General features: G+C 31.9%; 6 protein-coding genes across 8 annotated transcripts; all 6 read left to right on the top strand.

Moving 5' to 3' along the window:
- Positions 1 to 17: 17 nt before the first annotated feature.
- Positions 18 to 6,464, top strand: LOC145314929 (uncharacterized). The gene is made up of 4 exons (XM_080155005.1): positions 18 to 645; positions 4,815 to 5,294; positions 5,724 to 5,841; positions 6,238 to 6,464. The coding sequence occupies exons 1-4, from the start codon at positions 163 to 165 to the stop codon at positions 6,462 to 6,464; spliced, it is 1,308 nt and encodes a 435-aa protein (XP_080011131.1). The 5' UTR covers positions 18 to 162.
- A 310-nt stretch (positions 6,465 to 6,774) lies between these two features.
- LOC145314928 (zinc finger and BTB domain-containing protein 41-like) lies at positions 6,775 to 7,986 on the top strand (the record flags this gene model as incomplete). The annotated part of the gene is made up of 2 exons (XM_080155004.1): positions 6,775 to 7,171; positions 7,511 to 7,986. Coding segments are annotated over 2 exons (612 nt in total), but the record flags the coding sequence as incomplete, so codon positions are not given.
- A 2-nt stretch (positions 7,987 to 7,988) lies between these two features.
- LOC145314436 (ankyrin repeat domain-containing protein 49-like) lies at positions 7,989 to 8,638 on the top strand. The gene is made up of 2 exons (XM_080154330.1): positions 7,989 to 8,201; positions 8,519 to 8,638. The coding sequence occupies exons 1-2, from the start codon at positions 8,011 to 8,013 to the stop codon at positions 8,619 to 8,621; spliced, it is 294 nt and encodes a 97-aa protein (XP_080010456.1). The 5' UTR covers positions 7,989 to 8,010; the 3' UTR covers positions 8,622 to 8,638.
- Positions 8,639 to 10,799: 2,161 nt separating this feature from the next.
- On the top strand, positions 10,800 to 15,785 carry LOC145314435 (uncharacterized). Its single transcript, XM_080154329.1, has 6 exons — positions 10,800 to 11,561; positions 11,845 to 12,036; positions 12,391 to 13,161; positions 13,334 to 14,022; positions 14,624 to 14,745; positions 15,437 to 15,785. The coding sequence occupies exons 1-6, from the start codon at positions 11,268 to 11,270 to the stop codon at positions 15,676 to 15,678; spliced, it is 2,310 nt and encodes a 769-aa protein (XP_080010455.1). The 5' UTR covers positions 10,800 to 11,267; the 3' UTR covers positions 15,679 to 15,785.
- A 1,619-nt stretch (positions 15,786 to 17,404) lies between these two features.
- Positions 17,405 to 21,799, top strand: LOC145314432 (uncharacterized). 2 transcript variants are annotated; one of them, XM_080154326.1, is made up of 5 exons: positions 17,405 to 17,951; positions 18,156 to 18,810; positions 19,002 to 19,084; positions 19,439 to 21,358; positions 21,439 to 21,799. In XM_080154326.1, exons 4-5 carry the CDS (start codon positions 20,231 to 20,233, stop codon positions 21,439 to 21,441), a joined length of 1,131 nt encoding a protein of 376 aa, XP_080010452.1. In that variant the 5' UTR covers positions 17,405 to 17,951; positions 18,156 to 18,810; positions 19,002 to 19,084; positions 19,439 to 20,230; the 3' UTR covers positions 21,442 to 21,799. The 2 variants fall into 2 exon arrangements, with proteins under 2 accessions (XP_080010452.1, XP_080010451.1); XM_080154325.1 differs by lacking the exon at positions 21,439 to 21,799 and having other exon boundaries at positions 19,439 to 19,773.
- A 70-nt stretch (positions 21,800 to 21,869) lies between these two features.
- On the top strand, positions 21,870 to 26,016 carry LOC145314434 (uncharacterized). Of its 2 annotated transcripts, XM_080154328.1 has the most exons (4): positions 21,872 to 22,027; positions 22,410 to 22,492; positions 22,709 to 22,837; positions 24,959 to 26,016. In XM_080154328.1, the coding sequence occupies exons 1-4, from the start codon at positions 22,003 to 22,005 to the stop codon at positions 25,754 to 25,756; spliced, it is 1,035 nt and encodes a 344-aa protein (XP_080010454.1). In that variant the 5' UTR covers positions 21,872 to 22,002; the 3' UTR covers positions 25,757 to 26,016. The 2 variants fall into 2 exon arrangements, with proteins under 2 accessions (XP_080010453.1, XP_080010454.1); XM_080154327.1 differs by having other exon boundaries at positions 21,870 to 22,027; positions 22,410 to 22,837.
- The last annotated feature ends 328 nt before the right edge of the window (positions 26,017 to 26,344 follow it).

The following is a 26,344-nucleotide window of genomic DNA, read 5'->3' as shown; positions in this document are numbered from 1 at the left end:
AGATTTTTAGTATTTGAAGGAGGCTGAAATTTATCTTGTGATAAGTATTTGAAACATGTCAACTAGATTATTAATATTTCAGAAAAATTTAATATTCCTTCCACTTTAAAAATGATAAAATGTGCCAAATTATGATTTGAATTAGGTATAACTATAAACAGAATGGTTCACCGAATGGAAAGTGAAATATCTCCTAAAAGGAGAAAATTAGAAAATATATTTGAAATAAGTGAAACAAAATACTCAAACAATGAGGATATTTTTGAGTTCTATACAAACTTTAGAAACCTTATTTGTGATCATCTTAAGAAAAAGGGTGATAAAATTAATAATGATATTGATGATATCATGTTAGAAGATGAAATAATATCACCTACATTTGAGAATATAATCATTCTGTGGTGCCTTGAAAAAATTGATCCTTGTTTACCAAATATCATCAAAGATACATTTATCAATCAATTACATACTAATATTAGCTTATTAGATATACATGATGAAATATTTCAAGTGATACCTGAATTTTTAGAGTGTGATATTAAGAATTCTATTAAAGATCAAGTTGAAATTGTTGAAAATGTTAGTAGAAAAGAAATTAAGAATGAAAGAAATGCTCAAGATACAAGAAAACCTGAAAAATCGACGGTAAGAGTTTTTAATTTGGCTTTTTTCTATACTTAATTTATATCACCTTTGATTTTATGTTTATGCATGTTAAAATCGTTTTATCAATTAAAGACTTCGTTTCTCTTTCCGAATGTTGCTATCCTAGTTTCCTTTTGGCCTTTCAATCTTAGTCTATCTTTAAATTTTTTTTAAAAAGTACATATAAATAATGCTCACTGCATGATAGACTCGAAATAAAGTATTACCAAACTTTACCAATAAACTGTAAACAAATATGATAAATATACAAGCAAAATAACAAGTTAATGTTGAATTTCAATTCCTTCTCGTTCCTTCTTAAGCATAAAATGAATTTGAAAATTTTTAACATAAACTTTAATATCCTTATCAGGATGTTGATTTTATATGTCGTCTTTATGACAGGTGAAGATGTTATGAATATATTTCTTAAATTATGTATATAAAAAAATATTGTACGGTAATATCAAATTAAATTAAAAATAATTTATTTTTTTTTGTTTTTTTTTGTACCAGAATCATCCCTGCAATGAAAGAAGAAAAAAATTTGTTTTGTTTTACATAGCAGACTAAATGTATTATGATAACATACAACGTCTCTTTGTGAGTTCATATTTATAATATTGATTTTTATAAATGAATTAATGAAAAAATATTTGTTTGAAATTTGACTAAATGTCATATTGTATAATTTACTTAACCCTTAACAGTCGGGCTTTTTGCCGCATCTTTATCGGTCGGGGGTGAGGGGGTGGTGTTCAACGCCCCCTCCCCTATTATCTGAGCCACTATTAGAGCTAGAGGTCTTAAAGTTTCTGTGTATGTCCCCTGTTTGATAATAAATTTCCGACTATAAGTGAGTCAAAGTAAATTTTCGCTTTCTTCATCCTTTTATTTAACAACCTTTGTTTTTAGGTCCTTTTTTACTTAAATATTACTAACGGCTGCCTTTATTTTATTTTTTATTAACATTTTTTTAATTATTAATATTTTATATTAGAAATCTAAAAAAATATCAGCGGCCACAGCTGTATTTGGCAACTGCCGCAGTCGGCGGTCGGCTGGAAAACGGCGGTGGATCTTTGTGAAATTTAAATATGTTGTTAAAAAATTGCGGTCACAGGAGGCTTTAAAAAATTTAAATTCTCAGTTATTTGTCATTTAGTTTTAGCCCTCTATCTTTCTCACACAGAAAATGAGAAAGAAAAAACTGGGGGGGGGGGGGAGGGGAATCGTTCAACGCCCATAAAAAGCATTATTTAATGTACTTCTAGTATGAAAATAATTATTAAAAATTAACTAATATTTTTAAGACAATAAATAAGTTTGAGTATTTGTTTATCTGATGTTTAAAGCGTGAAAAAAAAGATTTTACAGAAACTTGGAAGGTAATATAGTATTTTTATCTTTTATACACTGAATGAAAAGGAAAATAGCCATTCTCGTAAATACTGCAATAAATAGTAATTGGTTTTTCATAAAGCTAACATTTATGCACAAAATCATGGTAGATAAACAAGTTAAACAATTTTGAAAAGTTTAATATATACATTATAATTTCTAATTGTGCATTGTATTAAACACCAATTGAATTAGAGATATTTTTTTTAAATTCTATTTTATAAAAAGTAACCTAAAATAGTTGCCCATTTGTTTACATTTCCCCTAAAGGAAGAAGGGACAATCAAAATTATACAGTAGCTTTGCTATCAACATTCATTGTAGAATATAGAAGAGAAGTGAAAAAAAAGAGGCTAATAATGTTCAACTGGTACATAGATATTACAAAAATTCATACCAAAAACATATCAAAATTATATAATGTGTATATAAAGATTATTTCAATGAAAAGTACTCATTACACTTTAGTTATTTTGCAATTTTTGTTTAGTTTAAAAAAAAAATGAAATGACTTGAATAACTTTTAAAAGTAATATGTTTTTATTTTTTTAACTAGAAAGGCTAATAAATCTTAAATTTTAAGTAATTTTGAATTATAAGGTAAAGACATTTTTTAAAAAGGGCTTGTATGTCCTTAATATTAACATCATTACTCTTGATTTAAATCCAAAAAGGCATATAAAAGTTACAAATATACCATCAAACATATATAATTTTCTTTTTATAAATTGCATATATCACAAGAATACGTTTTTCAAGTCTTGATATTTTTAAAACTACAGTATGACCCTCGAAAAAGTATCTTTTAGGATCTGTCTCACTTTGTGCATTTGACCATTACAAGATTTTTTGTGCTTTGCTACTAATGGTTGTTGTCATAAATGTTTTATTTTGACAATGATCAAAGTATAACCCAATAAATTTTAGCATGTTAGTTTGTTCTGAAATTTTTGCAAGGGGGTACTTTCATGAATAAAAATATATCACAAATACAGTTTGTCAAAAATATTAATAAGAAGAATGTTCATAAAAAAATAATACTAAATTTTTTGTTCTGATCCCACAATATAAGTTTCAAGTTAGTGTGAAACTGCATTTTGATACTCCGTGCATCATTTTACTCACAAACCTGTCGCATAACTCTTTTTTTAATTTGAATCCCAAAATAAAGCTTGGGCGTCTTTGATTTTTATCCTTATATAACAGTAACATGATGTCTCAAAGGATCTCGCTAACTGCTAGACAGATATGGTTTTTCTTTACATTAAAGCTTTATATAGTCCTGGACATGTTTATAACTATTTTGGGAAAGGGTATTTCCACAATATAAAAATTGCTCCTAACAAAAAATAACCCTCTAAAATTTTTGAAAAACCATGATCTTAAGTGTAGTTGCGACTCTCCACCCCGCCCCCCCCCCCCCCCCTCCCTCCCCTTCCTATCCCCAAGTGTCCCTAGAGGATTTGAGGGTACGTAGCCGCTAGTCCTTATATGGAAATAACGGGATGTATGTATATCTGTCTCTAGCAAAGGAACTCGTTATCCGCTGAACAGATGTGGTCCTTGTTTTTTTTTTTTGTAAAACTTAAATTAGAAAATAGAGGGGATTAAATTCTAGTGCCCATAATGATTGCTGGGGGCGTAGCGTTTTTAGCATGACAAGCATCATTTTAGAATTAAAAAGAAAATAAATGTTTCAGTTAATAACAACCCAACAAATGATGTCTATAGCAATTTGATCAGCTGATTGGTTTTAATACTAGATGTTTTTTTAAGTAGCGCAGCTACTCTAAATCTAGGAAATAAATCTAATTTTGCTTAGAATTTACTTTTAGGTGTTTTAAACGTTGTAAATTGAAGATTTTATTTTGATAATTAACATTTTACAACAATACCCTCTATAAACCTTGAAGAAGTTTGATAAAATTACGTTTATTTTGCAAGCTTTTTTGAAAATACTTCATTACTTTTATAATTATGACAAAATAGAATTTCTGTTTAAGTAAATAACATAGCCACAAAAAGGTTTAAGCAGTTATTGGAATATTTTATTACCATTCTTGCTAATTAAATAGTCGTTAACTATGTTTAATTTGCATTTTTTTTAAAGACAAGAAAAATATCCTACTTAAATGCTACTTTTATGAAGTTATCTTAAACCTTTTCCAAAAGTTTGTTTTATAAAAATATTTTATTTTCCATTGATTTTATTGATTATATAGGTTAAAAATATCAAAAATATTTTTTAAAGGCTATAGATTAATTTTCATTAATTCCGATTTTTAATTTTTTAAATTTTTTTCAAATCTGAAAGAATATGCCTGTCTTTTTAAAGAATAGATTATATAAAAAAACTAAATTAAACATATTCAGGCTACCAAAAAGTTAAAAATATTTTTTTTTTACTATTAAATCGCTAATTTTTAAAATCATTAGATTTTAAGCTTATTTTGCATGGAAACACACTTTTTCAGTCATTTCTTCTCAACAATGGATCTTAAATGATTATTACTGAAAATTTTTATGAAAATGTTATTAACCAAAACTCCAAATAAAGGAAATAATTGCCGTTTGCGAAAATGTGTGCAAAAAGTTGCCAATATCTCGTTAGAAGGGACTTAATGGATTTTAATTTTTACTGCTTACGACTTAGTGGACTATAAACTATTAGAAAAGTATCACTTCAAGGTGGAATTTTAAGGGTCAACTTTTTTTCTTTTAAAATTTGCAGTGTGCTACTACTTACATCATTTTTTATTTTGATTTAGGTTGAATTAAAAAGACAAAGCTTACTTCAATTTGGACAATCCTTGCATCCTAACAATAAAAACAAATACATATTACAACAATCAATAGACAAATCACCTCAATTTCTTTGCAATTTCTGTGTTAGAACTTTTAAAAATAATGAAGAATTAAATATCCACAAACGCTTACATTCAAATATTAAATTACCAGATATTTCTGTTAACAGTGATAATACAAATAAAAATAAGGAAAACTTTAAAGCTAAACATTGTGAAATTATAGAGGACAGTAAGAATTATGTTTTTAATAATGAACATTTGACAACTCATGATGATCTTAATGTTATGGAAAGTAATGATAATCAAGAAAATAACAAAGCAAGTGTTGACAATATAAATGATAAAGTGAGTAATAGAGAGGTTAAATTGAAAAGAAATGCGCGAAAGAAAAGAAAACTTGTAGATTTAGAAGAGCTTATAGATGATGTTGAAAACATTGAGGTTAGTTTTCACAATATTCTAGTAGCGAAGCTTCTCTTCAATTCACTATGTCTGTAAGTAACGCTATGGGGAAATATTATTTTCTTATCGATGCTATAAAATACAAAAATTAAATTGTTAAAATGTTTCTTTATTTTCTAATACTACCCAATTATTATTTATTGTCTCTCTTTTTTTAACACTGAACATCTGCTTCACTTTGTCCGTTTGTTCATCAATAAGTTTTGTGCTTTGCTACTGTAGGATGTTGCCGTCCTTGTTAAAATGCATGTAAATAAACAAAAATTTAGAAAGTAATAACAAAATTTTTTTCTGTTACCTTTATTTTTTTGGTATAAGAAATTCTTTATAAAGCCAAGAAATGCCATTAACTCTTTAACTTTATTTTATTTTAAGTCTTGTGTTTGTGTATAAATATTTAATTTTTAGGATTTACCAGAAAGTAAATTAAGATGTAAGATTTGTGGTGAAATATTTAAGACCAACAGAAAACTGTTATTTCACAAACAAATGGTTCATGGTAGTTCTGATGGTGTTCATAATACAGGAAATTTATTTCTTGTCAGTGTGTTTAACCCATAGCCTCTCCAATTTTCATAAAAGCCATAAAAACAATATACTTAACTTCAGTTATTATTTATACTAGCTTATAAATGTTTTTTTTTATAGTTGATATTTATTTTATTTTATTGATAAAAAACTTCCGTGTTACCGGCTACCTTCTAACTAATAGGCTAATAATAAAACCAATATTGGGGAAATGTTGGCAAGAAGTTAAAAGATAAATTTTTTCCTGTAGTGAAAATTTTTATTATCACCAAGAAAAATTAATAAATCACCCGAAAACAACCTCTCGAAAAATCTACTATCATATATTTTTTCGCTTGTAGGTTATATTTCATTCTGTACCTATTGTCTAAGGAAATAAATTCTACTGTAATAGAGCCAAAAGAAATCGTCGAAGAGAAGAAAAATATGAAAATTCCATGTGAAATTTGTGGGAAAGAAGTACCGAGGATTAAATTGAAGACACACTTGTTGTACCACGAGAAAAGATTTAATTGTGTCAAATGTGATATCAAGTTCGAGACCAGTATTCAGCATAAAGAACATGCGAATAAAGTGCATCCTGAAAGCGTTGAGACTAAAAAGGAACAGATATATGGATAGGGATTAATTTTCCAGTATGGATTCGAAACTGATTAATATCCGATTCCGCAGGATAAGAACCGGTTCTGGGCCATACTGAAAAATCATGTATCGTATCGTATTACAGACCATTTTTACGAAAAATAAAATAAAAAAGACAAAATCTTATAATTTTTGATTTTATTATCTGCAGAAATCTGACTATAAAACGATGATTTTTATCTATAAATTCTATGTTGGTACCTATAGCAAACTTTAGTAAGCCACTTTAGATTTTTAAATGATTAAAAATTGTTTTTTTTTGTTATCTTTTATCCATTTATCCTTTTAAAAGGTATTTTGTGAAATTTGTGGAAAACGAGTATGCAACCTCAAGGACCATATAAAGAAGCGCCATACAACCAAACTTAAATGTTCCACATGCAAACGAGGCTTCCCTGATGAAGAAGAGTTAAATTCGCATGTTTGCAAGCATTTTAAATGTGATTTATGCGATCAGAAGTTTATACAACATAGAAACCTAACGCTGCACAAGCGCGAGCATGCAGGGGAGACGTTTCACCATTGTGACTTTTGTGAGGGAATGTTTCATTCCAAACGACGCATGTTGGCTCACAGAAGATACAATCATACAAATACAAATGGGGAGTCTCATGAATGTGATATATGCAATAAAAAGTTTTCAATTCTGAGGATTCTGAAGAGACACAGATTGATACATATTTCAGGTATTTTTATGCTTTAATTTTGTGCAATCATTTACAGGGATCTAAAGGGATAAGACAATGGCCGATAAATTGATGTTCATCCCCAATGCAACGGTGACACACAAAATTACACTTTCTGTATTATTAAAACTACCTAGTGGTTGAAACGTTTGAACACTCAACTGAATAAACCAACTAATCAAAATTCAGTAAAAGATCCCAAAGATGTTAAGTCAGCAAATAAGATAACATCATTTCAAAACTTCGGATACTAGTGTAATAAACAGCCCAATGTCAATGAATCATTCATATTCATAATTTGTTTTCGGTTCTCATATCAACACACTTTTTTGTATATAGATGAGCGTCCATTTAAATGTGCTGAATGTGGGATGGCATTCAAGATGAACAGTCATATGAAAACACACATGAAAACCCATGGAACAGACAAGAAATATTCATGTGAGGGATGCGGGAAACAGTTTATCAGTGTTGGTAACCTGAAACAACACAGGGAAAAGCTAAGTTGTGGGTTACAGGAAGATCAGCTGTTTAAAAATAGAATAGAAAACTAATAAAAATAAATGCAGGAGATATTTCGGTCATGTATGCATTTACTTTTTTACCTTTAACTAGATTTCATTTCAATCAATGTGAACTCTTATTTTTTTAAAATTCAAATAGCCTAAAGGCTAAATCATATACTGTAATCTAGTCATACAATGTATTTTTTTTATATTAACATTCTTTGTAATTGTGTGCCATAACGTTTTATACCTTTTTATTGTTTTTATATGATGGAATTTTTAAAGATTTTCATACTTTATACTTTCAGACTTGATAAGGTGAATTAAAGCAAAATGGCTGTCATAAGTGAGAGGGAAGAAGACCTAAATGAAAATGGTGATGAAATATTAGAGAATGAGAGTGGAGGAGAGGAGAATGAAAATAATGAGGATCCCGGTGAAAATGATCCTAAAGCCAGGATTTTGTGGGCAGCACAGAACAATGATATTGAACTAGTCACAACCATGCTAAAAAAGTCACCAGGGACAGTTCAATTATATATTTTTATGGAGGTAAACACCTTGGAAAGATATTTTAATGTAAATACAATAATTTCTTAGTTTATTAAAGATTACCTACATAATTTCAAAACAATTTCTATGGTCTTTAATGAAAGTTTTTGCTTGTTTGACCTAATAAAAGTGTTTGATTGATAAAGAAAGTAATATCAAGAAATCTGAATGATTTAACCTGTCTTCGTACTAATGACGACATTTTTATCTTTTTTTTTATTTTTAAACTATTAATACTAGTTAGTTATTATACCTTTTTCCTATTTTTTTAATTGAACTGTGGTACAGGTCTTATTGGTGCCAGAGATGGGGATCTGTATACCCCTTTACACAGAGCTGCCTATAGTAACCATAGTCAAATGGTCAAATTTCTTTTGGAACAGGAAAGTTAGATACATAAAAATCATGTCTATTATTCTGTCAGTTTGTCTGTCTGTTTATCATTCAGTTTGTATGTCTGTTTTTGTCTGTCTGTCCTAATTATAAAAACTAAAATTAATAATTTCGCAAAATTATACACGTCTCCAATACAGTGGAAACCATTTATGAATGTAACTGTAGGGAGCAGATCCTCTGGCACAAACAGACACAGGCTGGACACCTATGCACAGTGCGGCAAAATGGAATAATTCTGATATTGTCGAAATTTTACTTAATGCAGGGATATAGAGATATGTTTAAAATTTATTATTGAAAATATTACGAAGTTTAAGTTTAGTACTATTGTTTTTCGATTTATAATTCAAAAGTTCCTTTACCTACAAATGAAAAAAAGATCAATACATATAATTTTATTGATATAATAATTCTCTTGTCGTTAGATATAGCAAAAGTTTTAAGATAAGTCCATTAACCTATTACCCTTGTTACCTGAAGGAACACCAGTGAATACAGTATCTGGAGGAGGGCTAACTGCTATACATGTTGCAGCTATGAGCACTAACTGCAGGCAACAATAAATATTCAGAACAAATTTTAAAACTCAAATTTTTTGTTGATTTATCTATAATTTAACCCTTACAGATCGGGCCCCAATTCCCACCTTAAGAGATCGGGGGCCGGGGGGGGGGGGCTCCAAGTGCCCCCCCCCTCTATCTCGGCTCCTGGTACAGATAAAGACGTAAAATTTTTTTCTGGTGTTTCATGTATATTTTTAGAGAAAATTACTTTTTCTAGTCATAGCGGCCAGACTGCTCCTTAGCCGCTTTTTAGCGGGCAGCCGCTAAATTTTAAAACAGCTGTAGAGCGGCCAATTTTGCAGCTAGGATGACCAAATTTTAGGACGAACTTTTATTTTTCATAACAAAAAAATTATTTTTTCTGATCATCGCCGAAAAACGGAAAATAACGGAAACCGCCATTTTCGGCGGTTACGGCGGTAAAACGGTGGTTGGCGGCGCAAATTAATATTTTTATCTGTTTATTATTGCTCAAGGATTTACCAAAGGATTTACAGGTCTCTAGCTGTAAAAGAAGCCACGATATTCATGATATATGTCTGTAGTAAAAGCCGGACAAAAATCGGTCATAAAGTCGGTCAGGGAGCGGTCAAACGGTCATAACACCACTTTTCTCAGAAGGTCATTGATATCTAAGTATTCACCAAAAAAATTTTAGGTTCCTACCTTATACACAAAAGTCATAATGTAGAAATTAAGATTTATTTAAAATTTTTTCTAATTTTTTTTGCTACCCAACCGACTTTGACCGGACACCACGACCGACACAGACCAGATATCCTAATAAAATCAACTCTTGCCGACGTATAATTACTAAACTTAAAAAGTCATGAAGTTACAGCTCTCCATCTTACCTACAAAAAAAATGAGATTGAAAAAACTAGAGGGGGGGGCTCTTGGAGCCCCCCCCCCCCCCCCCCGATCTGTAAGGGTTAAGAAAATTATTGGTGTTACAATTTTACAGTAAACAACCTATTAACCAAAAAGCTCTTTTAAAAAACAATATTTGGTCTATGTAATTGTACAATTAAAATTAAGCATATATTGTTGCGTAACATAATAAAATATTCATTAACCTACTAAATTTTCTGAATATTTATATTTCCTGTGACATGTAGACAAACCATAGAGCTACTATTAATGCAGCCTGATGTAGATCTGAGCCTTACGAGCAATCAAGGCAAGAATAAATTGATAAATGAAAAAAGACTTAAATTGGCTAGGTATGTTTTTTTAAAGATTTAATGTAACAATATAAGTCATAGCTGATTTTCAAGGATCTAAGATTAACACAAAACAGAAATTTTTTCTTCCCAAACTTTTATTTGTTAGCTAGTAAATATTTGGGATGGGGGGGGGGGTGGAAGTGCTTGGAAAATATATTTAGATTTTCATTATTTTTTATAGAAAATTAGCTTGTCGCGTGATTTTATTAGCTCTGAAGACTCAAAATCCCCAACCACCCCTATTATGAATCTTTAATATACTGCCAAAAATTATATGAAACACAACTCTCAACTTACTTATCAATTTATTGTGTAAAAAGGGGATACAGCGTACGACATAGCTGTTAGAAGTGGACCCCTAGGCGATTTATTCGATGCTGCTTGGCCTAAAGCTACTCAGTTTTACAGACAAAGAATTTCTTGTTGATACATAACACCCATGTTATCTGATTACGATTAATATAATAATCCCCCAGCCCCCTGTTACCTACTCTACTTAGAGAACTACCCGGTTTTGTTATGTGATTTATAGAGCTTGTTTGTTTGTCTTTTTACCAAATGGCAAACTTATTCATTCGTTTATTTTTCATTTTTTACTAACACATTGTTACTGAGATTGGGAGATTTTTCATCAATTTTTATGTGTTTTTTTTGTATGTTTTGCTGCAAATATTTTTTTTAAATTATATGCAACACATTTCAAAGAGAAGAATATTTACATGCAGATTAATCATCCCACCCTATTTGTTACTATTTTTTACTAAACACAAAATGTAAATGTTATTTATATTTTTTTCAGAATAAAATGAGATAACATACATGAAGAATAAAAAGAAAAATCCTCTTGTAAAAAATGGAAAAATCTTCAAAACGTAGAAAAACAGAAAGTTCAATATTTGACATTTGTGAAGTAAACCTTGATAAAAACGAAGATTTGAATGGTTTTTATATGAACTTTAGATCAACTGTTTGTAAGAACTTGAAGAGACAGGGAGATAGATTGAGGGAAGATAAAGCGCATGTAACGTTGACACAAGATGAAATATTATCCCCCACTTTTGAGGAGGTTATAGTTTTATGGTGCCTGGAGAAAATTGACCCTTCACTGCCGAAACTAGTCAAAGAAACGTTCAGAAATCAATTACAGGTGAGTTGAAAATAGTGCTTATAGCACAGCTGCTCTGAAAATAGATCTGAACGACCGACGCTTTAAATTAAATAGATTTGAATTTAGTTTCCGGTCAGTCTAGAATTTATATTTTTTCCTACAATTTTGTTAGTACCTATATTTTATGCTTTTGAGCTGAAATTATCTAAGTCTATTGATGCTAGATATTTTTTTATATTACCATCTATTACAATTGCATTTTTTTATTTTTACTTGATTTGATATCTGTCCTAAAATTTTGTTAAAATTTTGTTTAATTTAGGCGGCTACTTTGAAAGACCTCCAACGAGAAATATTTGACGTGATCCCTGACTTTATTGACTACAACAGTAAAATTAATGTCCGAGAACAGGTTGAAAATGAAAAGAATAGTTTTTGTGGGCGGTTACCGAGATCTAAAGATGCTTTCGATAGAGTTAAGGCAGAGAAAATTAATCTGGAGCCTGATAAAAAGGTAAGTGAAAACCTTTATAATTGATTTATAACACTTAAATGCTTATAACTGCTCACTTCTATTTATAGAAGAGTTTAAAATCGTTGCATGGGTTTATATTCTGCATGGTTGACCCTGCTAAAGGGGGGGGGGGGTAAGACAAATATATGGTTTGGGGAAAAAATGAAAAAGTTGAGAGAACTGAAAAAAAAATTTATTTTTCCCCCATCCTTAATAAAAGAAAATAGAATATGTGGGAGAGGATGTAATATCAATAAAATAAAGAGATCTGAAAATATTTTTCCATTTTAACAAAAATGTTTTAAAGGTTGGAATATTAAGTTTTCAATAATAACACATAATTTATATTTTTAGAAATTTTCTATTATGCCTCACCAAATCGCACAAACTTGTGAAATTTCCAATTCTACCAAACAAAAAATTAGAAATAGAAAGATTATCCAATTAAATAGTATTCAGAATAGTCCATCACAATTTATGTGTATTGTTTGCCTAAAAACATTTCCAACTAATAATCAATTAATATGGCATAAAAGATATCACAAAGCACAAATTATTCCTTCTGACACTAAAATTACAGACCAACAAAATTTACAAACAAACAAGGCCAAAGAAAAAGATGTCAAAATTGTCCAATCATTTTCTTGTAATAATTGTGATAAATATTTTGATAGTATTAGTAATTTTACAACACATAAACGCTTGTGTCATAATGTTAATAACACTGAAAGCAAAACAACTATTGATTTACATTTCAATGATATTGTTGTAGCAAAAAAAGACATCCATACTGAAAACAAAGACTTTAAAAATACCAATGGAAGAAGACTTAGACAAACTTATGATGTGACTTATAAAGAAGACAATTATGACTTAGAGATATCTGAAAATAGTGACGATGATTTTGAACCAACTGCTGCTAATGATACTTATAAAGAAGATTCTGATTTTGAGAATAAAGAAGAAAACAAAGATTGGAAAGATATTATCCAAAAGGAAGAGAAAAAGAAGGAGTCTAAAAAGAGAAAACTTGAACAAAAGAAAGAGACTAAAAAGAGAAGGAAAGAAATAGAAGAAGAAAATATTGATATTTCTAAGTTTATCAATGGATTAGGAAACACAGAGGTAGGACATTTATTTTGATTTTAAAATCTATTTTATTTAAAAGTTTATATAAATTGCATATTTAATGTTTGTATTAATGTTTTCTTTGACTAAGTAGGGATATAACTTCAAATTCAATTGAGAACTTTTATATTATTATTCAAAACTTTTCTTTTTTTTCTTTTTTATCCAGGAAATGATATTAGATCCTCTTACATGTAATGTATGCCATAAATCTTTTGAGGACAAACGAAGACTGTTGCAACATAAACAATTTGACCACGGCATAGCAAGGGCAAACGAGAATAAAACAAAGAAAAATCAACACAGGGCCAAGAAAATTGAATGCGAAATTTGTGATGCCAAGTTTGAATTCAAAAAAGATCTTAAAATCCACATGCTTGACAGTCACAATGAGAAAATGGTGGATACATTTCCATGTGAAATTTGTGGCAAAATTCTCAAGGGAAATTTCTCCCTGCAAATACATGTAAAAACGCACGAACGCAATCTAACCTGTTCCATATGTAACATGAAATGTGAAAGTTATGAAGTTTTCAAGGATCACATGAATAGAATACATCAAATGAGTACTTCTTATGTTAACAAAGTGCCTTGCGAGTTATGTGGTAAATTAGTGGCTCCTGGAGCGCTGACACTCCACAGAAAACGCGCCCATGCAACAAAAGTCAAATGTGCAACCTGCAAACGTGGTTTTGAAAGCGAGGAAAAGCTGGGCTCGCATATTTGTAAACATTTTACTTGCGAAATATGCGGTGAAAAATATTTATATATTAGAAATTACAAGTTTCACAAACGGGAGCATGCCGGTGAGTTGATGTACCACTGTGATCTCTGTGAAGGACTTTTTGTCAATAAAAGGCAGGAATAAAGGGAATTATAAATGTAGATTGTAAAAATTCTTCTTTTTTTTTGCTGGAAAGTTACTCAATCAGTTAACACTTTCATTTATTTTAAAACAAGAATAACATGTTCCCCACATTTTAGATCTTTCTTCTATCATCTTATTAATTGTAACCCTCGTCATTAATAAAGACGTTAGAAAGGTTCCTACTGCTGCGACATTAATAGTTAGAATAGGGGAATGCCGTGTCCATAAACATGCGCAGTTCATAACCATGCATACTCATAGCTAAGACTTTTAGACAAAGGTCGTGCAATCAAAGAGTTGTCTGATGGGTGTTACTTAACACCTAATACCCCGGGTGTTTGGACAGAAAAGGAGAGATATCCTGGGTTGTTTTACCTGACGTTAAAGTGTCATGGACAGCAGCCTCGCCTGTAAGAGTTAATTGATAGTAGGGTTGGGCCATATATCCGGCCGGATGCCGTATTGAAACTATCCGACTGATTTCTAATGCCGGATATCGAACGTTGGCCAGATATCCGGCCCAACCCTAATTGAAAGGTATTTGATAATCATTTTTGGCTGATTTACTGATCCTTTTATCCTTTAAAAAAGGAGGCTTCTTGCACACCGAAGTGGCCAACACATGAAGCAAGAACATTTTAAATGTGACATCTGCGGGAAAGAGTTTAATAGAAAGTATTGCTACAAGAAACACATGAAAATTCATAATACAGGTAGAAATTATTATTCATATACACATAAAATTTTGAAACATCAATCCTTATACTAAAGTAACAGGATGTCTGTCAGTTTGTTTGTTTGTGTGTTTATTTGTACCGAAGGATCTCGCTAACCGCTGAAACGATCGGGTTCTCCTTAACAGGGTAGCCTTTCATAGGTCCCGGGAAGGTTTATAACTATTTTCTTGGGGGGTGGGACACCCCCAACCCCCCCAAAAATGAAAATACTCCCCCCAAAAAAAAATTTTCACCCCCCTAAAAAAAATTTATAATTTTTGTTTTAAAATCTAAAATAAGAAATTGGGTTATCAAATTCGACTCCCCCCCCCTCACAAGTGCCCCTAGAGGCCTCTAGGGGCGTAGCCGCTAGTGTACAATAAAGTAACGGGATCTCTGTCTGTTTGTCTTTCTGTATGTGTGTACCGAAGGGTTTCGCTAACCGATATGGTTTACAATGTATCTTCTCATAGGTCCTGGGAAGGTTAGAGGGAGGGTACAACCACCCTCCTAAGAGAAATCGCAAAAAAACATTATCTAGTGGCGGAAAAATATTTTTGGAAAACAGCTGATCTGAAAATAGATTGAAAAGAAAACATTTTACGTGCCCATAGTGGCCACTAAGGGCATAGCCGCTAGTATTAAAGAAAATGTTATTTGTTATTTATCACAATTCTTCTTTTTGAAGATGTTAATGAGCGGCCACACAAATGCGAAGAATGCGGGGTAGCTTTTAGGAATGGAAGTTCTCTGGCTAATCACAAGAAAACACACATCAGCGAGCTACCATTTGAATGTGATGGTTGTCATATGAAGTTCAGAACTGTGGGTAATCTGAAGATACACAAAGAAGACAGAACTTGTGGTATAGAAGAAGAGGATCTGTATAAGTATAGACTTGATGAGAAGGGATATAATAAGATGCAATAATTAAAAGATGTTCCCATTTTATAAGATGTATATTGTATATTTAAGCAGGGAGGGTAGGGGGCATTGGGCTGTTTTTTACACTACCCTAAGATTTATGATGACATTTTACAGGGTGTTTCAATAGAAACGTCTTTTTTAAATTCTTAATTATGCATAGAAAATAAAACAATTGTATAAAATGCTTTATATATTTGGAAAACCTATTCTGGGACATTTAAGTTTCAAATAATTGAAAATTATTTTTTCAATAACCTATGCCTCAAAAACCGGTTTTTCCAAAGACCTTATTTTTGAAGATTTATAGATTTAAAGATTGTGGAAAAAATGTGCACATTTTGAAAATTAAATTCAAATTGCGCGGCTTGTATTAATAGTAGAAAAACGTTATGCATACCGTTAGAATCGTCATGAACTCTAGTTTTTGGATAAATAAGAACCATTCATGTGCTATGTATAGTAAAGGAGCTACGTGGTAAAATGTTTAAATTTTCTTTAAACTTTTCAACATTTCTCACATTTTTCAACGTAGCTCCTAAACTACAAATAGCACTTTATAATAGTACATTTATTTTTAGAAACTAGAGTTTATGACGATTCTAACGATATGCATGACGTTTTTCTACTATTAATGCAAGCCGCGCAATTTGAATTTTAAAAATGTGCACATTTTTTCCACAACCTTAAATCCGTAAATCTTCAAAAATAAGGCCTTTGGAAAAACCGGTTTTTGAGGCATAAGTTATTGAAAAAATAATTTTCAAATATTTGAAACATAAATGTCCCAGAATAGGTTTTCCAAATATTTAAAGCATTTTATATAATTGTTTTATTTTCTATGCATAATTACGAATTTAAAAAAGACGTTTCTATTGAAACCAGGGTTTCGGATCCGGATCTGGATCCGGATCCGGATCCGCAAGGATCCGCATATTTTTGAGTCCAAGGATCCGGATCCGGATCCGCAAAAAAATGCGGATCCGGATCCGGATCCTTAGACTCCAAAAAATGCGGAAAAAATGGAAAAATCTACCTAAATTTATATCAAATCTCAGACATTCTTTTGATGAGAGCCAATCTTTAAGGTTTAGGTTCAGACTTGAAAATTAAAAGTATTTTTGACTTTGAATTAAAGAATAAAATTTTTTAAAAAATTTGGTGATTTTATTTTTATTGTCAAAGATCCGGATCCGGATCCAGTAGGATCCGGATCCGCATCCGGATCCGGATCTGGATCCGCACTGACCAAATTTTGAGGATCCGGATCCGGATCCGGATCCGCATAAAATCAATGCGGATCCGAAACCCTGATTGAAACACCCTGTAGTATTCGTTAGCTTAACAACTTTGGGGACTTTTATATAATTTTGATTGGTTGGTTTAATAAGTTCAGTGTCCTGAGGTTTTAACCACTAATTGTCATCTACATAAGGTGTAATTTTGAGCAACATGTTTCGGGATTTATCGGCTATTGTCTTATCCATTTACATCCTTGATATTTAAGTCAAGTGCCATTGGTTTTACAAATTACTTTAACTAATTTATGTATTAAAATACTCAAAATGTAACGTGCCTATTGAAAGCTTTTTTTATTCGTTAATTTAATAATGCAACAATTTTTACTCCATATTATTGTGCCTTTACATGATATTTAAAAATTAGAAACTTGTTATATTTTTTTTAATGTAATTCTATGAATTTTAACTCAGTTTTATTACATTCCAGAATAATTTAAAATGGTATGCTAAATTGTAAGTAAAAAGATGGATTTAAATGATCAAATAAAATTAAGTGAAAACATACTCTTACTCAGTGAAGTAAAATATAATGGTCTAGAAGACCTCCAAACATTTTACAACAATTTTAGAAATATGATTTGTAAGCAATTAAAAAAGAAAGGAGATATTATCAAATCAACCTTAAAGAACTTAATCTTAGACTATAATGAAATAATTTATTATACTTTTGATGAAATTATTCTTGTTTGGTGTTTAGAAAAGATACATCCTAAATTGCCCAGACTTATTATTAAAAAACTTGAAAATAAATCTTCTTTAGAATTAAGTAAAGAAAATATATTTAATCTTATTCCTTCTCTTATAAATTTTGACACTAAAGACACATTTGAAAATGAGTTGAATCAAAGTGATAAAATTGAAAGTGATTTAGTTAAAGGTGAATTAAATATAGATTATGAAGTTAATACAAAAGATGATGCCTCAATGTATTCTGAAGATGAAATTGAAGTAAATGAAATCAATCATGATGTAAAAGAGGTAAGCATTTTAAAGATGTTGACACTGGGATTCGGGGATGGATCAATGGTCGATAAATCTTTTCCAACATTTTATGTATGCAATTGTGTAAATTTTGACAGAAAAGAAGGGTTGTTTAATAATTAGATTATACCGGCATTTTGCCTTCCCTGTATTTTTAGTAGAAAAATAATACCTATTGATATCGTTTTTTTATTGTTTTAGGCTGCCTCCTATGTAAAGAAAAGTAATGTTTACTCCTGTGATATATGCAATGAAATATTTGACTCCAAATTAAATCTCAAGAAGCACAATGAACTTCATAACACAGATAAAAATGAGAATCTTAAATCAATAATAGATAGTTTTGAAAATGACACAGATTTAATCATCAAAGAAGAATTTATTGATTCTTTCGATAATCATGATAAAGTTGATGAAATAAATATATCTTTTAAATGTACAATTTGTGAAAAATCATTTAAGACAGAAAAACATTTAATCTGGCACGGGCGCTACCATAAACAGGACAATAAACCAAGTACCTGTAGTATTTGCAACAAACTTTTCCAGTCAAAATATCGTTTAGATAAACACAAACTAATCCATAAATATGAAAATTGTACATGTGCTGTTTGCCAACAAAGTTTTGCGTCTCAAGATGACCTAAAGTTACACATAAGTGAAAAGCATAAACGTGATATTAAATGTTCAAAATGTTCTAAAGTTTGTGTCAATTATACTAAATACTTGACTCACATTAATAAACCTCAAGATAACACAAAAGAAAGTATTATATCAAATCCTAATGAAAATTTAGTTGAAGTTGTAAAAAAGAAAAGAGGAAGAAAACCAAAGCCGAAAAAATCTGATAAAGAAGGTAGGAAAAAGTACAATTACATAAATTTTTTCTTAAGTGTTTTGTTAAAAGTTTTTAAAATGATCTTCCCTTTCCAGTTTTTGTGTGTTATTTATACCATTTAAAAATATTCTATTCTAACAAAATAAGTATTTAATTGGTCATCATTTTGTCATAAGACAATTTAAAAATTGATTTTTCGTATGACTTAGGAGACTCAAGCCATCAATGTTCAGAATGTGGAAAATCCTTTAAAAAAGAAAAATTATTACAATTTCACCAAAGATATCATCAGGTCATTGTTTGTTTAAAGAATATTTTCTACATGTGAGATGTTTCCTAATCGATATTATTACTTGGATATTGCACTAGATTTTCGTCTACTGTAATAAAATTGTATTTCTAGCTAGCTAATATAATGGAACTCCCAATCTACCTTATTTACAAAATCCCCCCCTCCTCTTCCCTCTTACTAAAGGATCGTACTGGCCAATTAATTAGGACTGAGAAGCAACATAAATTGACAACAAAATTTCCCCTCTTATAATATTCACGTATATTATATCCATTTATTTTGATCTAGCAGATTTATTATATTTCAGTATTATTTATTTATTTCATGAAAATAAATCCATATTTTTTTCAATAGATTGATACAGTTCCAAGTTTATGTGCCATATGTGGTAAATCATTTGCTTCCAAATACAAACTAGAGAAACACAAATCAAAACATAAAAGCAATGTTTGTACATGCGCCAATCTGTATCTTCTTATTATTTTAGAGAAACAAGAAGAGAAGATTCCCTGTGACTCAACCTAATGGGTGATGTTGAAACTGAAGATATTAATGACGAAGATTGCTGCCATAAGTGAAGAATCCTGTATAAATAGTCTCCAGAATATTGGCAGTAAAATCTGTGATGTTATCAATGTTGTTTATTGCGATGATGTATGATTGATCTCTAATGGCTGCTGTATTTCAGAGTGAATCAAGCTTCTACCACCACGGAAGGTGAGCCACACTTCTTTATGTGGTGGCAGCGAGGTCGAGCCCAGGCCGGGAAAAGACGCTACCTGGAGATGTGATAAAATATTCAGTGATATCTCCTCTATTTTACGGTTTTTGATTTTATCAAACTTACCTTTAAAAAATGGGATTTGAAAAAATAATCCTCTAAAAAAAACATTTTATCTTTACTTTATCCTTTTAATCTTTTAATATATTTTAAACCATTTTAATTTTATCAAAGATTTTAATAAAACATTTTAAACCTAAAGTATAATTTTGTGAAAACAAGACTCTTTGCGGTCACAACCGCGCAAATAAAAAAAAAAGTAAATTTCCTTCAATTTAAAACTTTAAAATTTTCAATATAAAAGTGAAATACAATAACATTGGTGATCAATCATACATCATACATAAACTTGTGATAACATTGCAATGGCGACCCTCAAGATATATGCACCGAACCCCCTACCAGCTGAAGGAGTCACCGACACAACATTCAACATATGGAAAGATGCACTCGAGATTTATCTAGAAGTTGACGAACGATTCCACAAATTCCTGAATGGCGGCGAATATACAACATGGGAGGCAGCTGAAACTTATCCAGACCGCATCAGAGTTCTACATGCTGCAGATACAGAATCTAATTTATCAACGATTAGAAAAGAATTGCGGCAATTTCTCTGCATAATTGCGAAATTTGTACATCAAGATTATTATCAACCGATAGTAAGACACAGCACAAGTGTAGACTGGATATACAAAAAAATCAGACAAGATTATGGCATTGAGCAGAAAGGAATTCATTTCCTTAATATTCTAGATATCAAGTATGATCCTACTGGAAATGTTACACCGATTGGATTGTACAATAACTACAGGAGCCTCATCATGGGAAACCTCGGAAAAACTGGGGACACTGTTCAATGGCAGAATACAGTACTTACAGAAGATGAAAAACTATCTCCAACAATGGAAGATCTTGTTCTTGTTAATGTCCTCCAACTTCTCCATCCAAAATTACCAGCCTACGTCAAAGAAGCATACTGTCACAAAATAGGCAATACTAAACGTTTGATGGATTTCAAGTCAGACATACTCAGCAAAGCAAAACAATACATCGAAGAAATTGAGGAAATCTCTCCTCAAGTTTCACATCTTAATACCCAGCCACAAGAATCTGATCCAGATTATGACCAACCTGATGCAGAGCCAGCATGTAATTATTCCAACACACAACGTCAACCAAGACAGAGATTCGCAAGAGGACCATACAGACCCTCCCCCAGGCCAAGACCACAGCCGCCCCAACCTTCAGCTCAAAACAGATCTTTTCAATATCGTTCAAATCTACCTCCTTTTTGCCGCTTATGCCAGCTCTCAAAGCAGCCTAGAGAAGTTTTCACCAGCCATTATGTAGGTGAAGATAATTGTCCATCCATGTCACAAAAAGATAAAACACAACTGCTACAGAGAGCCACCGCGCAATTATCCAACCTTCAACTAGAAGACGACATTGCTGCTGAATATGGTTACGAACCTATATCTCCACATGAACAGGTTACCAAATTATCTGTTGAAAATAGTAATCAATTCAGAACAGAAAATATTATGCCATCTAATCCATGTCCTAATTTCAGTGACCAGCCAGCAGGATGTAATTATATCAAACCAGTTCCTTCACAAATTTTAACATTACAAGACAAAAACGGCAAAAATGTTCATATTGATCTAGATAGCGGGGCCACAGTTTCATTTGTCAAATATTCTACAGCCGTTGATCACCAATTTTTCATTAAACCAAACAATCAACTAAGCAACCTAGCCGATGGAAAGACTAAACTGCCTGCCATGGGCGAAATTGATGAAATATTGTACAGAAACAATTTTCAACTACGTTTCCAAGCAATTGTTGTACGAGATTTACATTGTTCTTTCGTCGGTGGAAACAATTTTATTAAAGACAACAAACTAGTTCAAGATATAAACAACAAAAATATTGTGATAAATAGCAAATATACAGTTCCTGAGACAAACAGAATGCTGATTTTACCCACCAATGCTTCAACCACAGCCAATAATCTTATTGTAAAAAACAATCATGTTCACACTGTTTTACCTGGTCAAGCTGTTTCATATAAAGTACCGCATGAAGAAAATCAACTACTTGCAGTTCAACCATGCCACCAAAACAAGGATGAACGATGGCCACCTCCTCAAACATGCCAGGTAACCAATGGTTTTATCTCTGTTACGAACTCCACTGATGATATAATTAAACTTAAACATGGCAACAATAAGATTCAAATAAGAACTATGGACATGGATATTACTTGTAATGTTGAACCTAAATGCTTCGCAACTTTAACCTTTCCTATTGATGGCGAAATTAAATATAAATCTGTTCAAATAAATTCAAATGGCATTGATGAAAACATTATTAAATTTATAGAAAGTACAAATGAAAAATATAAGGAAGTTTTCAATGAAGATCTGTCCAAGGGATATAATATGCAATTTGGCCGCCACATTTGTCGTCTTAACTGGGCAAACGAATCTCGTCCCCCAGCTAATAAGGTTAACAATATCAATTATGATCATTCTACTAAAGTTTTGCTACAACAAGTATGTGATGAATTCACGGCTGCTAACGTTTTGGGAATCCCTCAAGAACACAACATACAAATACAGCATGTAAGTCCAGCTTTTTTGGTTAGGAAACAAAGGGCTAAAAATAAACCAAAAGATCAATTGACCACAAAAGACGTCAGATTAGTTGTAAATTTTGGGAAAGTCAATGACCATTTAAAAAATATCCCTACCCAAATTACAAAGCCCAAAGACATTTTTTTACATTTGGGCCGCTGGAAACATATAATTGTAATGGATCTCTATCAAGGTTTTTTTCAGAACCATATTTCTACAGATGACGGCGCATGGCTTGGAATTTCAACACCCTTTGGAGGCCTCAGGTTCATGAAACGCAGCGGTCAAGGTCTCCTAGGACAATCTGAGGAATTAGATGAACTTCTATCTAAGGTATTATCTTTTGAGATGCAATCTGGATTTGTTGCCAGGATCGCCGATGATCTATATATCGGCGGCGGCACTCCGGCCGAAACAGCCAGCAATTATGAACAAGTCTTGTCAAAATTACATATGGCCAATTTAAAAGTCTCTGCAGACAAAACAAAAATCTTTCTTGATTCTGTTGATATACTAGGGTGGATCTGGAAAAAGGGTGGTTACTTGTCCCCTTCACCTCACAGAATAAATTCATTGCAAAATACAACTTCATCTGACATTAAAAATATTAAAGACCTAAGATCTTGGATCGGTCTATATAAAACTTTGATGCCTGCAGCCCCTAACCTAACCATTATCCTCGATCCTTTTGATCAGATTGTGGCTGGTAAAGATTCAAAAGAGGACATTCAATGGGATGAATCTTTAAAAATTTCTTTCAATAAAGCTAAGGAAGCAATTGACAACTTGCAAACATTATATCTGCCTTCCCCAAATGATCAACTTTTATTGGTAGTTGACGCAGCCAAATCTAAACCTGGAATAGGACATGTTTTATATGCTGTTAAAGACAACTCCAAATTACCTGTCTCTTTTCACTCCAATAAATTGAGTGAACACCATTCTAAATGGAACAGCTGCGAATTAGAGGCCCTAGCTTTTGCAACAGCAATTACAGCTGAATATCATATATTGAAAGAAAGCAAAAAACCAATAATTATTTGCCCAGATTCAAAAGCAGTGGCTGATGCTTGTAATCTTATTAGGAAAGGTCAACATTCTTCAAATCCTAGAATTCAAGCCCTTATAACTAATGTTAACAGAATACCTATCACTGTTCAACTGGTTAGTGGAAAAGGTAAACTTAACGCCTGCGGGGATAACCAATCAAGGTTCCCATCAGAATGTGCAGCTGATTACTGTGCCATTTGTAACTTTGTTTCTGAATCTGTTAACACTTTAAACCCTTATGCCATAAACGCAGCCAAAGTTGAGTCTATACCGTCTATTTTAAACAATCAAACAGCATGGAAAAATGTGCAGGATGAAAGTAGGGCATGTCAACAAGCTAAATATTTAATTACATCAGGCAAAACCCCTAGCAAACAAAGTGGCAAATTTTATTCTGAAATAAGAAGGCTTTCTTCTGTAGCAAAACTAAATAGTGATGGGTTATTGATTGTAACATCTAAACCAAATGCATTTGCCTCGGTTAGATATGAGCAGATTGTTATTCCTTCCAGTCATTTACCAGCTGTATTATGGCAACTGCATACTAATTTAAATCATCCAACTAAAAGTCAGCTTAAAAACCATTTTGATCGCAGTTTCTACTCTGTAGGGCTTACCCCTGAGCTTGAAAAATTATATGAAAACTGCCATTTCTGTTCCAGCCAGAAAAAAATACCTTCTGTTGTACCACACTACTCTAAAACTGATACTACAGTCCCAGGTACACATTTCCATGCTGACGTCATTCGCAGAAGGTGTCAATTTATTCTAGCAATCAGAGATAACTTTTCTTCTTTCACAGTAGCCAAAATTATAAAGTCCGAATCCCATAAAGATCTGAAAGAAGGACTCATTGATTTACTTTCTCCTATCAAACTATCAGGAGAAGTAATAGTTAAAGTTGACAATGCCCCAGGTTTCAAACCCTTACTGGAAAATAAAGATCAAGACCTTAACAAAATTGGAATATCATTGACCAATACTGACGTTTTCAATATCAATGAAAACGCCGTCATTGATAAGGCTTGTTATGAACTTGAACAGGAGTTAATAAGAATTGAACCTGATGGTAGACAGGTCAATAATACCACAATTCAATATGTTGTTCAATTGCTCAATAAAAAGTTAAGGAGAAATGGTAAGATTTCTGCATATGAAATTTACTTTAACAGGGATTTAAATACTGGCGCTAGTTTAAATATAGATTACCAAAGATTAAAACTTCATCAAAAAACAGTCAGAGACTCTCACAATGAAAAACACAACTCCTCCTTACCTCAACAGCCAATTTCTAATCCACAGCCGGGAGATTTTGTCATTCCAATTACATCAAAAAATGATAAGCATAAGGCCAAAGATATTTTCATTGTTACTGCATCTCAAGATAATAAAGTCAAAATTCAGAAAATGCTTCACACACACTCTGAACAGCCAACGTTAAGATCTAAAACGTACATTACTGACAAAAATCGTTGCTTTGTAACAAAGGCCAATTCTAAGCAACAAATTATACATAGTCCTATTAAAACAACCAACGAATGGAACCCTCTCAAGGACTCACATGATACATCTTCTGATGAAGAATATCATGTGACAATACCTGTCAGGACAAAGAGATCAAACATTGTTGAGTCTTCATCTTCAACTACTTCACCATCAGACCCAACAACTACACCTCAACAACAAACATCATCGCATAATTCTTCAAACAACTCTCCAGCACAAGCTAGACCAACAATTTATCAACACCTAGATATATGGATGGAAAACCAACGCAGACAAGCAGCCCAGCAATTGGCTGTAGCCAATGAAATGGAAAATTCAGACCTGGATGAACATAATATTCTTGAAAATAATGATAGAAGAGCTTTAATCAAAGAAAATGCAAAAAAGAAAATTAAAGCTACTTTTCAAAGATTACCACAACTTGATGGAGCAGCAACAGATTCATCAGCACCATCTTCAACAAATGCTTCTCCAGACACATCTATTACATTGAACAGGTCTGAATCAACATCACCAATATCAACATCACCTGCAGCACCTATCTCCCCTTCAACAGCTGAACGCATATGGGCAGAACATGGTTTTTACTGGGACTACTCCCACTTGGATGAACTAATCAATACTGCAGATGCTGACCATATATTTGACGATCCTCATCCTGATGTGGACTTTATGGCTCGTCATGCTTCCTGCTAGCCATGGGGCTAGACTCTAAAGAAGGGGGACGCCAATCTGTATCTTCTTATTATTTTAGAGAAACAAGAAGAGAAGATTCCCTGTGACTCAACCTAATGGGTGATGTTGAAACTGAAGATATTAATGACGAAGATTGCTGCCATAAGTGAAGAATCCTGTATAAATAGTCTCCAGAATATTGGCAGTAAAATCTGTGATGTTATCAATGTTGTTTATTGCGATGATGTATGATTGATCTCTAATGGCTGCTGTATTTCAGAGTGAATCAAGCTTCTACCACCACGGAAGGTGAGCCACACTTCTTTATGATGTGATTTTTGTGAAGAAGTTTTTTACTCGAGAAAAAATCTTTTGAATCATGTTAGAGAATATCATAAGGAAATGGATATAACAAAATTTGTTGAATAAAGTATTATTTTATCATGGTAAAGATTGCTCAGTAATTTAAACAAATTCAATTATTACATTGTTAAAAGCGAAGGTTTTCTATACTAAGGATACGTCCGTCTGTCCGTTGTATGTCCGTAACGTTAAGCTCTTTTCATTAATTTAGACCTTTAAAATTGGCCTCTTTCCATAACAGTTAGT

Source organism: Acartia tonsa, chromosome 3 (assembly GCF_053477335.1).
Source record: "Acartia tonsa isolate MP-2025a chromosome 3, ASM5347733v1, whole genome shotgun sequence".
Classification (NCBI taxonomy): Eukaryota; Metazoa; Arthropoda; class Copepoda; order Calanoida; family Acartiidae; genus Acartia; species Acartia tonsa.
Note: the sequence above shows the minus strand (reverse complement) of the source record. Positions and strands in the feature narration are given on the sequence as shown.